This window comes from Helianthus annuus, chromosome 4 (assembly GCF_002127325.2).
Source record: "Helianthus annuus cultivar XRQ/B chromosome 4, HanXRQr2.0-SUNRISE, whole genome shotgun sequence".
NCBI classification, from domain to species: Eukaryota; Viridiplantae; Streptophyta; class Magnoliopsida; order Asterales; family Asteraceae; genus Helianthus; species Helianthus annuus.
Genome location: NC_035436.2, coordinates 125,646,304 through 125,662,001, shown reverse-complemented (window position 1 = coordinate 125,662,001; position 15,698 = coordinate 125,646,304). Strand labels below are relative to the sequence as shown.

Sequence of the window (15,698 nt, the reverse complement as noted above, 5' to 3'; positions counted from 1 at the left end):
TGATAAGTCTGATGGTAAATTTGATGTTTATCACCAGGATTCGGTAACTTTTGATCATCAGAAATTCTGATGGACCAACTTGTCTAAGATATAAGGTTCTGCCACCAAAGTAAAGTAGCAAGTTGACCTTGGATGGATTCAATGAATATGCCAAAAAAACTACTTTATGTAGACAAGTGCATGAATAAACAAATGTTTATTCATGTCAAAGACTTTCTATAAATAGAGAAGTCATCACCGAAGGAAAATGTGTTAAAGCCTAACATTCATCACATACAACAAAACTCCATTGCCTTTCATTACAGAATTCTTAAAGTATTCGTTTGTATTAGCCAATAACCTTACAATCACCTTGTAAACTTTGTTTCAAAGTGATATAAACTTCAAAATTCTGTAGTTGTATTTCTTGAAAGTTTGATTTCTATCTCCGCACATTATTTTCACACTTGTTGAAATCACTTGCAAAATTTAGTCAAAAGAGCATTGTTATCTGGGCCCTATATTCATTAATAAGCGATTCACAAGTACTTTTGTGCAAAAGTCCTGACCTCCATTCACCATCCCGCCCTAATGTTTTTAACTCAAAATGTAAAACCAAAAATTCACCATCCAAACCTATACCCAAGACCAAAAGTTTGAAAACCTAATTATCTAAAACCGAACCAAATGAAACGGTTTCTTAAAACCGAAATCTCAATTTCACTTTTTTTCGAGCTCAAAACCGACCTGACCCGACCCGTCCCAACCCGTCTACACTCGTAGCTCTTAAGACAAGTCACAAGGGTGGGTCATCCCAATCCACCATAGATATAAATGGCGGGAGCTCGTCCTCCATCAAGACTTCCCCCAAATCATCTATCTATCCCTTTTAAGGGTTTCACATTCACTTCAAAACACCACACTAAAACCCTAAATTCACCCCCAAATCCAACACTTTCCCCCTAACCTATTGCATTGTTCATCTCAATCTCATCATCTTCTCACTCGATTCCTACTCTTATTGTGTGTTCTCGATCGTTCGTACCTTCAAATTAGGGTTCGTACCGTCAAATTAGGGTTTTTTTTACGGTGGCCGGTGGTTGCAAGCTTTGATTTCGATGGAGGCCGCCGCTAGCGTCGCCCTAGCGGCGCGTGGTGTTTCGATTACCATGCCGGTTTCTCAATCTCAGTCTTCTCGGAAAGAATGGCGTGTTGTTTCCGATCATCATGTTCAAAACTCCGGTAACGAGGTCAGTTTTCTAGGTTAAAGTTTGAATCTTTATAAAGCTAGGGTTAAGTTTTAATATTATTAAAGCTAGGGTTTAATTTCTTGTTGAATGATTAGGATTTGGACCGGTCAAAGTTAGGTCAGGGTGATGAGAGATTGATATATGAGGTGAACTGTTATGTTGTTTGAACTTTTTTAATGTGTTTATGAACTGTTTTTGGATTGATTTGTTGAGAGAGTGTTAGATGTTGAGTGTGTTTTGTTGATTGTTAAGGTGCATCAGGGTGGAGAGACTGTGAATGTGGACTACTTTTCGGTTGATGGGGTTTCGGAGCATGAATTGCATCTTGATGAGGTTGTGAAACAAAGGGAGGAGCTTCAGCATTTGGAGGTTAATTTGAAGGCTAGATTGATTGCTAGATCAGAAGTGATTGGGATTCAGGAACGGTTTGATTCGCAGATTAAAGAGCATATTACTTCAAATGTTAAACTTCAGGTGTGTGAGAGTGTCTTGATTTAAGGATTTGTGTTTATAGTTATAGAAATTTGTCGCTTACTAGAGTGTTTGTGTGTAAAGGAACAACTGCATGAAAGGGAAAAGACTATAATGGACTTGCAAAGAACTTTGGATGATAAGGATAAAGAGCTTCATGCAATTAGATTGGACCATGAAGCGGTATTCACCTAAATATTCATGATTCATTTAATGCTTTTATTTATCTGTTATTTTTTTTATATATATTTTTTTTGTTCTTCATTGTTATAGGCATGGGCTAAAGAGGACCTCTTACGTGAGCAAAACAAAGAACTCGCAACTTTTCGGTATATCTTTTTAGTTCAAAGTTTAAACCTTTCATGTTTTTTTGAATTCTGATAATTCTTAAACATGTCTACTCTGTGGTTGTATATAGACTTACATGTACTAATCACATTGTGGGGATGTATCTAAAGTTTGATGATTGTAATATAAGTCGTCATATATGCATTTGCAGGAGAGAACGTGATAATTCTGAAGCTGAAAGGGCTCAGCATATTCAAAAAATCCATGAATTACAAGAACATGTTCAAGAAAAGGAAAGGCAGCTCATGGAATTGCAGGAACAGGTACCCTTTCAGCTATTCTTTTGTAATACAAACCAATACCATCATGATTTCGAAGCTTTTTAATCTAACTGCTTCAAGGTTTTCCCTCTTTGTGTGTTGCGATTCGTGTTTATTTTTTCAGCATAGAGTTGCTCAAGAAACTATCATATATAAAGACGAGCAGATAAGGGAAGCACAAGCGTGGATTGCACGGGTCCAGGAGATGGATGCTTTGCAGTCAACAACAAATCACTCATTGCAAGCTGAACTCAGAGAACGCACAGAACAATACAACCAGCTTTGGCTTGGTTGCCAGAGACAGGTTTGTTGGTTTATCTGAGCAGTGGTAATACTAAGTCATTATTATTAGAATATTATGGTAATGACATGTGTTATGGTATTAATCGTGCCAGTTTTCTGAGATGGAGAGGCTTCATCTACAAACATTACAACAGCTTGAGAAAGAGTTATCTGAGGCAAGAGAAAAGAGTGGAAATAATTCGTCACATGCTAATAAAACCACCGTGAAGGAAATGACTCAGTTTGTTGATGCAAGTGGAAACCAGTTGAACCCTAATGGTGATTCAAGGGGTCTCCAAAATGGTGATGCAGAAGTTGTCTCTTCTCAGGTATTGGTTGTGGCGTATCGTATCACATATTAATTCACACGTTATATATTTAATTCTTTAAGTATATATCTTGACTTATTGCAGACAGACAATATCGCTACTGTTCAAATGACTCCTCAGTCGTTACATGGAATGCCGACATACTTTCCATCTGGACAACTGACGGCTCTGCCTCCATTTATTTTGCATCACCCACAAAATGTGAATTCACATCTTCTTCAGTCGCATGTTGGCCAGTTTCATTCTTTACCTGCAAGTTCATCCATCCCACATTGGCAGACTCAACAGGTATGTTTAGACTACGCAATTAATATCAGTGATATATTGGTTATTGGTCCCCATGTAAAATATCGGTTAGAATAATGGTACCGGTATCATCAGCGGTATTGACCGAAATATCACCATAGTTATTGATAGCGAATAGCGGACGACAGCGACAAGCTATCTATACGCGACGTAGCGTTAGCGATGAAATAGCGGGCGCTGTTTTATGTTTCACGACACACTAGGAGAAAATTATAAAAATATTTTATATGTATATTGTATCCAAATAAGCTGTTTTATATGTACGCGTAATAAAAAACCTAAAATACTGCCCTTTTATACCTTAAAATCCAGCTATTTATATTAAAGCGGAAAAAAAAAACAAAAAAAATCCCCAAAAATCCTGCTATTTGCCTGCTATGGAGGCACTAAAATCAAATAGCGAAACATGAGTGCTACGCAATTCGCTATAGTGCTCGCTATGAGTGCTATTGATGACTATGTATATCAGTGATTTTCCCGATATGAGTATCTTTCTTCTTAGTTCTACCATTCGTTTTTCTTTTTATTGCTGGTATTAGTTGTAACTGTTTAACACTTGGTTCACTTCATTAACAATACTAGTACAATAATAACTTTTGGAATAAGTCGAATTTAGTAGAGGGTATGCATTACAAGTATGTTTTTGGATGACTTTTGACCCGTTTTGGTTTTTTAGCTAAATATTTTAATTAGCCATTTGCCCTGTTATAAGTATAATATAACTCAAACCAAGTCATTCATTGGTATTGCCACCACTAAAATTCTGCTACTCACAGCAATATTGTTATACGATCTTCTTTGCTTTTTGTCAGACTTTCTCAGAAGGTTTACAGATGCCAAACAATGAACAGTATCCTTCCCAAAATGATCAAAATCCAATGAGACCTGAAACTAATTACGACTATGAAGCATCTGTAAATGGACAAACTATGCGTTCTGAATTTATGGATGGAGTTTCTTCCAAAAACGAGGAGGAACAAGTAATAAATATTTAACATTTTAAATTTTTATCGGTTTATTTTGTGTGAATCCACATTAACGTTGATGGTTTTGAATCAAATGATAATTTACAGCAGAGTCTGCAACATATCTCTTCTCAGTTTCATGCTTCTCTAAGGCTGAATCCATCTGACAATGACATTACACATCAGGTTTATGTTAATAAATATATAAGGTTTTAAATTTATTATGGTATGCTGATCTTTCATGTTAAATGATGTAGGAAAAAAGTTTAACTTTTATGTCTAATCATGGCGGTGAAGCTCAAATTTCAAGCACGGGACAACTCGCTTCTGTTGTCATTGCATCACAAGCTATTCAGTCAGTTAAGGTTAGCGAGGCTGCACCGAACAAGGTGGACAGCGTTACACAGAATAGTTTCTCAGTAGGAAAGACTGCAGAGAAGGCTCTATTCGATGAAGAAACTTTGTTGGCGTGTGTTGTTCGCACAATACCGCCTGGTACTGGTGGAAGAATACAAATCAGCACAACGGTCGGTAACATTATTATATATAACAAAGTTTGTGAATAGTAGTGAGGTGGTGCTAAAATGCACCACCTTATTTTGCTAATATAAGCCGTCCTGTCTATGTTAAATTGAGCCGCCTTTTGTGGTTTTTGTCTTTTTGGGTGTTTTCTTTACTTTCAATCATAGTTGTTAATAGTGATGATACCGAGCACTATAGCGAATTGCGTAGCGTAGCGCTTTATTATCGCTATCTGTTGTTTAGCGCTCAATAGCGTGAAATTGCGACAATTAGGATTTTCCCTTTAAATATTAAAAACCGAATTTTAGGCATTTTAAACTTCACTAATTGTATCAAAAAATCTTAATTTCGTGAATAAAACCCTAGTTAAAAAAAATAATCCTAATACGTTATAACTAAAGCTATCTCATTGTTATTGCTACGTAGCGTATAGGTAGCTTGTCGCTAATTACCGCTATTCACTATTAACAACTATGCTTTCAATCGTACCCGTATACTTTTAATGACTTGTGTTTGTTAATTATATCGACTGGCGGTATTTTACTTTTGGATTTTTCCTTTTGATTGCTATGCTGATACCGACTGGATTCCCGCCGCAACGCGTGGGGAAATTTACTAGTTTATGTACTAAATATAGCTTTTTTTCATTTGACCGTTTTGAGATATAGCACAACTCAAATCAACTTGCTCGTAATATGGATCGAAAATATTTGTAGTGCGATTAACATTTATCATCTCATTATATAACACTTTTTTGCAGCTTTTGAGTAGGCTCACAAAAATGCTAGCGCCACTTCGTTGGGCCAATTACGAGAATAAACATGGAAAACTTGATGTTTTTTTGGGTAGTCATCCTGAAGTAAGCTCTCAATCGTTTTCTTGACTGTTTGACTACACCTTTAGTTCTTTTTTGTTAAATACCGGTAAGAAGAATGAGTGAATGACTTCAATTATGTTCTTTTGTTTCAGTTGTTTGTGATAGAAGGGGATTATATTCAGGTGCGCGAGGGTGCACAAGAAATCATAGCTGGAATGGTGGCTCGTGCGAAAATACGTGCCGCCACTGTTGCCGCTTCTGCAGCTAATTCTCACCCATCAGCATTGTCTTCTGTTGCTGTCACACCTATGGCTCAAACCCGAATGAAGCGGGCCCCGTCTGTTAATTCGAATTTTAACGAGTCTCAGAGTCCGAATGGTGGTTCATTCAATCCTGTAGGTGTGAGAGTTACGGCAAATGGTAATGGAACGAATTTAAATAGACACAGTTTCGGGAATCAAGGCAAGGTTATTAACGATGGGCGGTCTGGTTCGAATTACCATGGGAAACAGCAGGGCAGGTACATTTATAATTTATATAGAATATTTAGCGTTTATAGAAAAAGCATGTATTTTTAGAGGTGGCAATCTTGACCCATTTGCAGGTCAAATGGGTAAAATAAAAATGGCAGAAAGTCGCCCAATACGCTCCATGCATATAACGTTTTAATTTATTTATTCAACTAGTTAAGAAGTACTGATGAAATTAGATAATCTTTGTATTTGAGACACTTAGTTTTCTTTGGAAACGTCTGGACTAGGGGTGGAAACGAGCCTAGCCCGAGCTCGATTAACTTATGAGAGCTCGAGCTCGGCTCGTTGGTAGTTTTTCGAGCTCAGCTTGTTTATAATCTGTTAATTAATTAATATATTAAATATAAAAATATAATTGTATAAATAATGGACTCGTTCAGACTCGCGAGCTCGGTAAGTGAAGCTCGAGCTTGGCTCGTAAACAAGTTTAAATAAGGTCGGCTGAGCTCATTTAATAGACAACTTTATGTAAGGGGTATATGTTATTAAACATTAATAAAATCTAACATTACACTAAGGCTCGCTTGGCGAGCTTCACATCTAGGCTCGAGCTCGGGCTAGGTAAATTAATGAGCTTTATTTTAAAGCTCATGCTCGGCTCGGGCTCGATAAGGCTCGGCTCGTTTCGAGCTTTTTCTTGATCCGCTCGGCTCGTTTGCATTCCTAGTCTGGACAGAGGTCAATCTGAGTCGGATCGGCTTCAGCTTGTACAAAAAATACTTTTTTGTGTGTTTATGCTGGCTCAATACCCAACCCACCCGTTGGCCACATCTAGTATATGCTTGCTCTAAAAGTTGGTCTCTTGGCCTGCATGTAGTTTTGGTTGTTACAGTTGGTATTATTTTGATCTTATAGTACTATTGCTTTCTATATTGGCAGGTCTACTGGATCTTTACCCGGTTCCAGAAAATAGTAAGTACATTACACTTTGTTTGGTTTTGAAGTGGTCACGGATATTAAATCAGATGTTATATCATCGTTACATTCAAATAGTTGTATTTTACTTGTGGAAACTATTCAATCAAATGATTTTGTTGTTTTTATGCTTACAGCAGGATTATGTTTTAATTTAATTTTAAATGAACAGGAGATTCTGGAAGGATGTGGAAGCAAAAGGCATCTTGCTAAAGTTGCCAATGGACGGATGCGGAGTTTAGGCAACTTTGAAGTGGTAATCAAGATGGTTTCTTGCTGTTTGTACAATTCCGATTGGAATTGAAACTGTTAAAACGGAAGTGAAACCTGAATTGGAAACGGAACTGGAATTGGGCTTATAATTTAGACCTTTTTCTGTTGTGAATGTGTGGTGTCTTTCAACATGTGCTTGCAGTTAGCTTCTTTTTCATTTCAGTGAAATTGAAACACAACTTTTGACTTTTTTTGTTGGTTGAGGTGATCGCGGCAAATTTAATATAAAGTTCACGGGTTTAGGTTTAGTTCGCACGAGTTAAGATCAGCTTTGGGTTGTACCCATGAACTCATTTGCCTAACAGGGTGAAGGTTGACCCATACAACCGGTTTATTTTAAACAAGTGAAAAATAAGTTTTAAGCTGAACTTAAACCCTTTGGAATTTTATGACATCATTGAAAAGCTAAAAGGAAATGGGCATTTAGGCTATGCGGTACGGGGTTCGTCCACGCCCCGTCCAGGATCGGCGCCGGCCCCCTCTCCATTTCCTGCCCTTCGTCGTCGTGGTTGCTTCGTCCAGATCGTCGGAGGTGAGACGTGTGAGACGGGCCCCCCCCCTCTCACACACACATATATACATACATATACACGCCCATCTCTCATTTCCTTACCTTCATCCTCTTTGCCCTATCTTACACCCGATCTACGTGGCGCTTACGTGGCGGATCATCCTCCAAGAATAGATCATTACCATACCGCATAGCTTTAAGAGTATCCACAATAACAAAAACATCTGTAAAAATCCATATAACCACTTTCTCTCTTGCCTAGACAAAGCCCACTTGTCCCACTCACATCTTCTCTCTCGTTTTTAAAAAGGATTTACACGCTCTCTCTCCACCCTCTTCATTCACAATATCTATTTTTTCTAGTTTTTCACCAAATACATAACCATGTTCTCTCTCCTTCGACTCAACACATCACTCCTACATGACATGCAAAAACATCAAAAAATGCCCTTATTATGGTGCTCTTAATAGTTTTAAATTTATGCATTTTATGATATTTTGCGATTTTACAGCATTGAAACGCAATAAAACTCAACATGTCAAAACTCATGATGTGTTTAGATTCATGTGACATAATTACTGCGTTTGTGTTGTGTTTGAGCTTGTGTCAAAGTTCTAGGTTCGTGTTAGGTTTAAGCAGTTAACTACCGAATACAACACATTTAACACGCCTAACTGAGGTGACAAGATTTTTGGGTGGGGCTGGGTTTGCCTTATATTTCAGCGTAACTGATTTTTAACTTGATCCGAGATTTTAAACGAGACTGAATAGACATATAAACATAAATGGAAGCTTGTTTAATACGCGAGTTTGAAGCTGAATTTTATTTACCGCTCAAGCTCGTGTCTTATTACTTGTATAAATATAACAATTTTTATTTTATATAAAATACACATTGCATAATAAATATACTTATATCTAGTTATAGTAAAAATAAATAAATAATATATATCTTAAGTTGATTATTTAAACTACACAGCCACCCCTATTTGTTGACATTTGACCCTTAATGTGTTAGTTTTGTCAAATCACAAAACTATAAGAAGTAATAAACAACCCGACCCGACCCGAGCTCAAGCTTGCACTTTGAATAAAAAGCTTGTAAGCTCGGGTCGTAACTATACAGCCACCCCTATTTGTAGATGAGCTACCTATAATATAAATAAAACATGACTTGAAAATATCTCCAAAACAAAGAGTTGGTTTCATTTACAAATGGTCCAGTTCCAATCTAGTTTTCACTGAAAACAAATTAATAAACCAAAGCAAGGTATAAATAAAATAAGTGCTGCTCATGAATCCCTAAAGCTGCCATTGTCAAAGAAGAAGCCTCTGCCATCTCCTCCACCATAAGCCACCTCAGGAGACTGCATCCCAAACAAGCCATGCTGGACACCAGCCCTGATCCCCGCTTGTGCCTGAAACTGTTGCTGTTGCTGCAAAAGCAACTGCTGTTGTTGTTGTTGTTGATCTTGGGTGTAGATGGAGTTAACCTGAAATGGCAGTTTCTGACCACCACCAGGTTGCTGCATTGTGGGATTCGGTGGCGTTTGCGTTACCTAGGAAATATGAAAAACAACATTAGAATCCACAAAATGGTTTTTCTTAACAACAGATAAAAAAAGCCAGAACTCGCCTGTGAAGGATTCGGTGTCTGGGGTGTTGGTGGTTGAGCATCAGCAATGGCAGCCAGGTACATTAAGTTCTTTTGGAGCACAGCTTGGTACCTTAATAAGTTGTATGTATGTATGTATGTTCACAAGACTGATTAATTTACTACATTTATAACATGTAACTGCATTACTTAGTGGTCCATTCAGGTTGTGTTAACGGGTTGAAAGTTGCCCAACTAGTATTCTTTAATAACAGAACCTCCTAAGTTGAAAATGTTGAACAGTCAACCCGACCCGGCTCATTTAAGCCCAAAAGTGTTCTGACCCGTTACGGGATTGCAAAATGTTTGATATCTCTATGTAAAGAAGTTGTATCAATTGGTAAGGGAATTATATATAACTTACTGAGCACATTCCTGAAACCTCCCAAGTTTCTGACATTCCAATATAGCCATAATCAGATTTTTGTTGTCTTCAAGGCACTGCAATTACATGAACAAAAGTAGATTTAAAAAAAAAAAAAATTATAGATGGGCATTTCTTGGTAGTAACTATAAATGACCTGTTTAAACCTAAAGGACTCGGTCTCAAGTTCGAATCCAACTTCCATTGCCATTTAAGGCCTCATCACATTGGTATTGATGAGCTCTCATAGTTACAAAAAAAGAACCCTCCCTCTTTGGCATGTTTGCTCAACCAGCATGGCCCTTTTAAAACGAGTATGCTCAACCACGGTGCGGTTCCTCAAGCGGGTTCAGCAGGTGGTAAGCAGTAACACCACGCATGTTAAGGGGCAGAATTTTGTGTTTAGCAGGGTAGGGTTTGCTATTCAGAAGGGGGTAGCGGCGCAACTTGTTGCTCGTCTACCTGCCCATTAGTCTGTAATCGTCTCTGTTTATATTCATTATTTTGGAATAAAAAAAAATAATTTTTGGAAGATAGATTATTTATTTAGTCCTCTCCTCGGTTTAAACCTAATCTTACAATTTTTGTTGATAATTAATAATAATCAAAGGATTCAATTTATATAATGAACATGTACGGATTGATCAATAAACGTAAATCACAAGAAAGAAACCACTAATAATAATAATAATAACGTATAAATTCCTTCATCTGCCTGGAACAACGACCGGCACACATTTTTAACAAATATCGATCACGTTAAAGTAATGAAATGAGAAAAATAAGACCTTCTGAATCTGTTCGGTGGTGATTGCACTGAGAGGAGGCTTGGACGCCGGTGGTTGTTGCGGTTGCATTTTGTCGCCGGAAATCTATATAATAATAATAATCGGCAGAACCCTAAACCCTGCAACAAACAAATAATGTTTTTATAACAGGAAGATTCGTTATATATAAAATATTTATGTTTGTCTACGCGCACGCGGAAACGACAAACCGATAATTTGTTTGTCTGCATATGCCGTCAATTGCCGTACGTCTTTGATTTAAACGAGGTTTCAATGTTTGATGAGGTGGGACATGGAAGGCGTCTATAATATTTACTAAACTAATTACATAATTCTTATCAACAATGATTTTTTTATTTTCTGTCAATTTAACAATTGCACATATTATTTTTGGATACAATATATATATGAGGTGGATGAAAAAAAAATTATTATGTATTTCAATGGATGAAAACTAGGCTCGATGACTTATTGGGTAGAAATAACACATCACTTCATTGGGCGTTTAGACACGTAGCATTCGAAGACATTAAAGCAACACACTTTTTTTGGGTCAAGAATCGATCACACGTTCGGAGTTTGGAATGGAAAAATTGATGTTCATTGTAACATCATTGGCCATGGATAAATGCTAAAGTTATCATTTTTAATTTGTTGTAATACATATTTACTAAGCTACATCAAATGTATATACTGAAACATATAACAACTTGAAAGGAGTTCAAACTCAATCGAGATACTTTTCTTTATTTCTGTACAATACAATAGGAGTCTTGCAATCAGTGACGGATACATAATATTTTTGTAGGGTGGGTGCAATACAGATCGGTTAAAATAGGTCTCAAAAAGCGATGTTAAAATAACATGGTTCAACAAGTTATGTTAAGCAACTCCGATTGTCAAAGTAGGTTCAAGAACTTCTCGCTTACAAAATCTAAAAACTCTAGAGAACATAAAATAAAATTTTAAGTTAACATCAATTAAAATACCCTAGACAACAAACGGGTATGATTATCATTTAAAATACTCTACAAACTTAAAATAGGTTGTTTTCATAGGCAAAACATTTTTGAGTTTTAAAATATAATTACTTGAACATCCAGTTAATAAATGATGGGTTGAACTTGAATATTTTTTATAATAACAACAAAATTTAATGAATCGAAAGGGATAGGGCACTTAAATTTCAAATCTGATTAATTGGGTTCTGGGCATTTAACACATGAGCCTGAGGAACTTTCTGTAATGGGTTGCAATACATTTACAGTCTGGTTATCGGGCAGGCTGGACGGTGGGCCTGTGCCCACCCTAGCTTTCACTTCAATCCACCACTGCTTGTAGAGATGGGCATAATACCCGGTTCCAAACCCGACCCGGTAGAACCTACCTGGAACCGGTTCCGGTTCCTACCCGCTGTATAGAAGAACCGGTTCCGGGTTAAAAAAACCCGTTGGTTTTTACCCGGTTCCACATTGAAAGATATGGTTCAAACCCTTGATCCTTTCTCATTCATCTCAAATACATATATACAGAATACATGGCCCAATAATATGGGAAGAAGATAATTACAAATCAATTCCTAAATTACATATCTAGGTCTATTCTATTACACCCCCCAGTCGAAGCGAGAGGTGGCCGAATGTTGAGACTGGACCTGAAATCATCAAATAAAACCTTCGGTAGACCCTTGGTGAAAATATCAGGGATCTGAAAACGCGTTGGTGTGTGTAATATACGAACCCTGCCACGTTGCACCTGTTCACGAACAAAATGGATATCAAGCTCAATGTGCTTTGTGCGTTGATGTTGAACCAGATTGCCAGAGAGATAAATGGCACTGATGTTGTCACAATAGACTAGAGTGGCGGTCCGAAGTGGGTGACGAAGTTCGAGAAGGAGATTCCGTAGCCTACAAATTTCGGCAACCACATTAGTAACAGCCCTGTATTCTGCTTCGACACTAGAGCGAGAAATAGTGGACTGCCTTTTAGACGACCAGGAAAGAAGATTAGGACCCATGTAGACGCAATAACCGAAAGTGGAACGTCGCGTGTCTAGGCAACCTGCCCAATCAGCATCAGTATAAGCCCTAAGAGAAACAAGATTACACGGTGACAGTGTGAGACCGTATGAGGAAGTGCCTTGAAGATAACGAATCACACGTTTGAGGGCGTTCCAATCGTCAACAGTTGGGGCATGCATGTGTACACATATCTGCTGAACTGCATAAGTGATATCAGGTCGCGTAAAGGTGAAGTACTGAAGAGCCCCAGCTAAGCTATGATATAATGCCGGATTGTCAAATGTAGGACTGGACGTTGTGCTTAACTTGGGTTTAGTATCAACTGGGGTGGTGACCGAATTACATGATTGCATACCGGCTCTAGCAATAATGTCTCTGGCATACGATTGTTGTGATAAGAACATGTTGTTGGCAGATCTAGTAACCTGAATTCCCAAGAAATAACTAAGTTGTCCAAGATCTTTCATAGCAAACTCGGATGCAAGAGTGGTCATGAGCGTTTGACGTAAAACATCTGAAGAGGTCGTCAAAATGATGTCGTCGACATAAATTAATAAGTACGCTGTATCACCCCCGTGATGATATGTAAACAGTGAATTATCACACTTACTCTGCATAAAACCAATAGAAATCACAAAATCCGTAAACCGTTGGTACTAGGAATGGCAATGGGCCGGGCTTGGGCCGGGTATTGATAATCCCAGGCCCATACCCGGTTATAATTCTTTGTCCCATACCCGGCCCGTTACCCGTCAGGTATTTTTCGGGTAATTACCCGTCAGGTATCGGGCATACCCGCGGGTATTGGGTATACCCATTAATTTTTTAAAAATACCCGTTGGGACAAATGTGCAATTTTTTACTTTGATGTTTATATAGTTTACTATTTTAATGACTATAACAAATGAAAATATGATTAAAAACTTACATATCATATACAGACCACATATACAAAACTAAATTAAAACGATTCCTTAATTAAGTAAATGTATCAGGACCACCTAATCCCATAAAACATCCACATAATAAAGGGTGATATCTTCCATATCCAATATACATGCTAAAAAATAAGTTATATGTTCACTAAACACTTGCAAAATACATATCCACATATGACTATAGAGAAGGTAATAAGTACATGTACTAAGTTTATATATATGGAAATCTATAATATGATAGTTTCGGGTATTATTCGGGTAAATGGGCCGGGTATCGGGCGGGTATCACTAAATCCCATAACCGTACCCATACCTGAATTTTTTCTTTTTTTAAGTCCGTACCCGGCCCATACCCATTGGGCTTCGGGTATACCCGGCCCGTATGTTTCGGGTTTCGGGTATACCCGTCGGGCTTGGTCTTTTTTGCCATCGCTAGTTGGTACCATGCTCTGGGTGCCTGCTTGAGACCATAGAGCGATTTTCTAAGACGACAAACGTGATCCGAGAACTCTCTGTGACGGAACCCCATCGGTTGGTACATATAAACTGTAACATCCGTTAAAATGGATTCCCGAAATCCGACCCGTTTTAAAAAAATTCGGATCCTAACTTTTAAACCTTGGAATTTTTCACGAATTAAATAACCGTCGAAAGATTTTTAAATGAAAAAAAAAATAATTATCAATATGGTTATTTATTTATTGTATTTGTTTAATTAATTAAATTAATTCATATTAAAAGTCTTGTTTGTTTTATAAAAATAATAATAACCTAGTTAATCTTGTTAAGTTTTCAAAGAGAGGTTTAAGGTTATATAACTAACCAAGTTAACCTTCTAAGTTAACCAAGTCTTTAATAGTTAAGGGTGTTAATGGTAAAGTTATTAAAACCTCAAATTAAAAAGAAAAGTGACCCGCACGAGTAGAACCTGCGTCTACTCGTTTCAAACAAACACCAACAACCACTCCACCACTTGATTCACATCTGACTAACACTAGATCCTTTAAATTTTATAGAACCGAGAATTTCGCTGCCCTTTGAAACCCAAGTTTGCCGCTCAAAAGGAATACAACATACAACTTTCTTCTTTCTTTTTTTTCTAGATTAAACTGACTTTTCGGGATTTCATTTTCGTTTCCGTGTTTCCTTTTTGGATCCCATCAAGAATCGGGACACCATTACGAACCAACTACATTGGTTATTACCATTTACGATTTTTGGAAACTTAATCATTTACCAAGATCTCGACCTCAAAACACGTTTTCTTATTTTACAAGACACATACAAATCGGTCTCAAAATCATTTCCATAATTTATGGATCATGCAACGGCTATAAATACCGAGACCCTTATCACCGTTTTACCCTCACACTTTCACAACCTCCTTTCGTTACACTCCAAACATCGTCCGAGAATAACGAGCCTTGTCGGAACGTGAATAGGACACCTAAGACTTTTGGAGTTTACGAAGGAACTCAACCCGTCACTGTTTCGCCGCTACACGAAGCCATACCAACTTACCGAAACCATCGCCGGAATAACAAAGCCGTTGGAACCGTAGCTCTCGTCGGAGAATAGCCGGAGACCATAAGCTGCCATTTCGGTATACCTTTCCTCATATGACTTATCCTATATAGAAGCACCTTCAGTTCATTGATAAATATAAACTATATTATGATTTTGGGATTTATAAGTTTGGTTCTTTTCTTGTCTTCTGTCGCTGTTATGTTTTAAAACAAGGAAGATGACACAACAAGCAATTGGTTGGTCGTGCACTTGTTGTGGATGTGTACCTGGCCAACCCAGATTTTGTTTGTCTATTTCTTTGATCTTTTTTCTTTTATTCCTTTTATAAATTAATATACGAAGCAGATTATATAAACTATTTTATTTAAATGATTAATTAATAACATATTTTTATAACAATAAATGTTTATAAGAAGTTAAAATACAATCTTCAAATTATAAAATTATAAACCCATAAATATTAGGATTATTGTAAGTTATAAATAATAATGAGATCGTGTTATGATCATCTAGGATAATCGCTTTTGTTCGTCCTCTTGGATCTCTCCAATCCTTACTCGTACGTTCTTACAAGAAATCGCAACGCAATCAATGTGAGTATACATGACCCATTTTCTATTTTCCACTTTTGGGTGCAATATG

General features: G+C 37.3%; 2 protein-coding genes across 7 annotated transcripts; one reads left to right on the top strand and one right to left on the bottom strand.

Moving 5' to 3' along the window:
- Positions 1-810: 810 nt before the first annotated feature.
- On the top strand, positions 811-7,381 carry LOC110940377 (nucleoprotein TPR). 6 transcript variants are annotated; one of them, XM_035989167.1, is made up of 16 exons: positions 811-1,229; positions 1,325-1,375; positions 1,491-1,703; positions 1,785-1,883; positions 1,974-2,029; positions 2,200-2,311; positions 2,433-2,612; positions 2,704-2,919; positions 3,004-3,207; positions 4,038-4,205; positions 4,302-4,376; positions 4,448-4,717; positions 5,473-5,571; positions 5,682-6,049; positions 6,942-6,974; positions 7,150-7,381. In XM_035989167.1, coding segments are annotated over exons 1-16 (2,277 nt in total). In that variant the 5' UTR covers positions 811-1,097; the 3' UTR covers positions 7,151-7,381. The 6 variants fall into 6 exon arrangements, with proteins under 6 accessions (XP_035845060.1, XP_022037619.1, XP_022037618.1 ...); XM_022181927.2 differs by having other exon boundaries at positions 4,299-4,376; XM_022181926.2 differs by having other exon boundaries at positions 824-1,229; positions 1,482-1,703.
- A 1,562-nt stretch (positions 7,382-8,943) lies between these two features.
- On the bottom strand, positions 8,944-10,720 carry LOC110940378 (GRF1-interacting factor 2). Its single transcript, XM_022181930.2, has 4 exons — positions 10,569-10,720; positions 9,781-9,857; positions 9,399-9,489; positions 8,944-9,321 (listed from the first exon to the last, which is right to left on the bottom strand). The coding sequence occupies exons 1-4, from the start codon at positions 10,635-10,637 to the stop codon at positions 9,055-9,057; spliced, it is 504 nt and encodes a 167-aa protein (XP_022037622.1). The 5' UTR covers positions 10,638-10,720; the 3' UTR covers positions 8,944-9,054.
- Between the last annotated feature and the right edge of the window lie 4,978 nt (positions 10,721-15,698).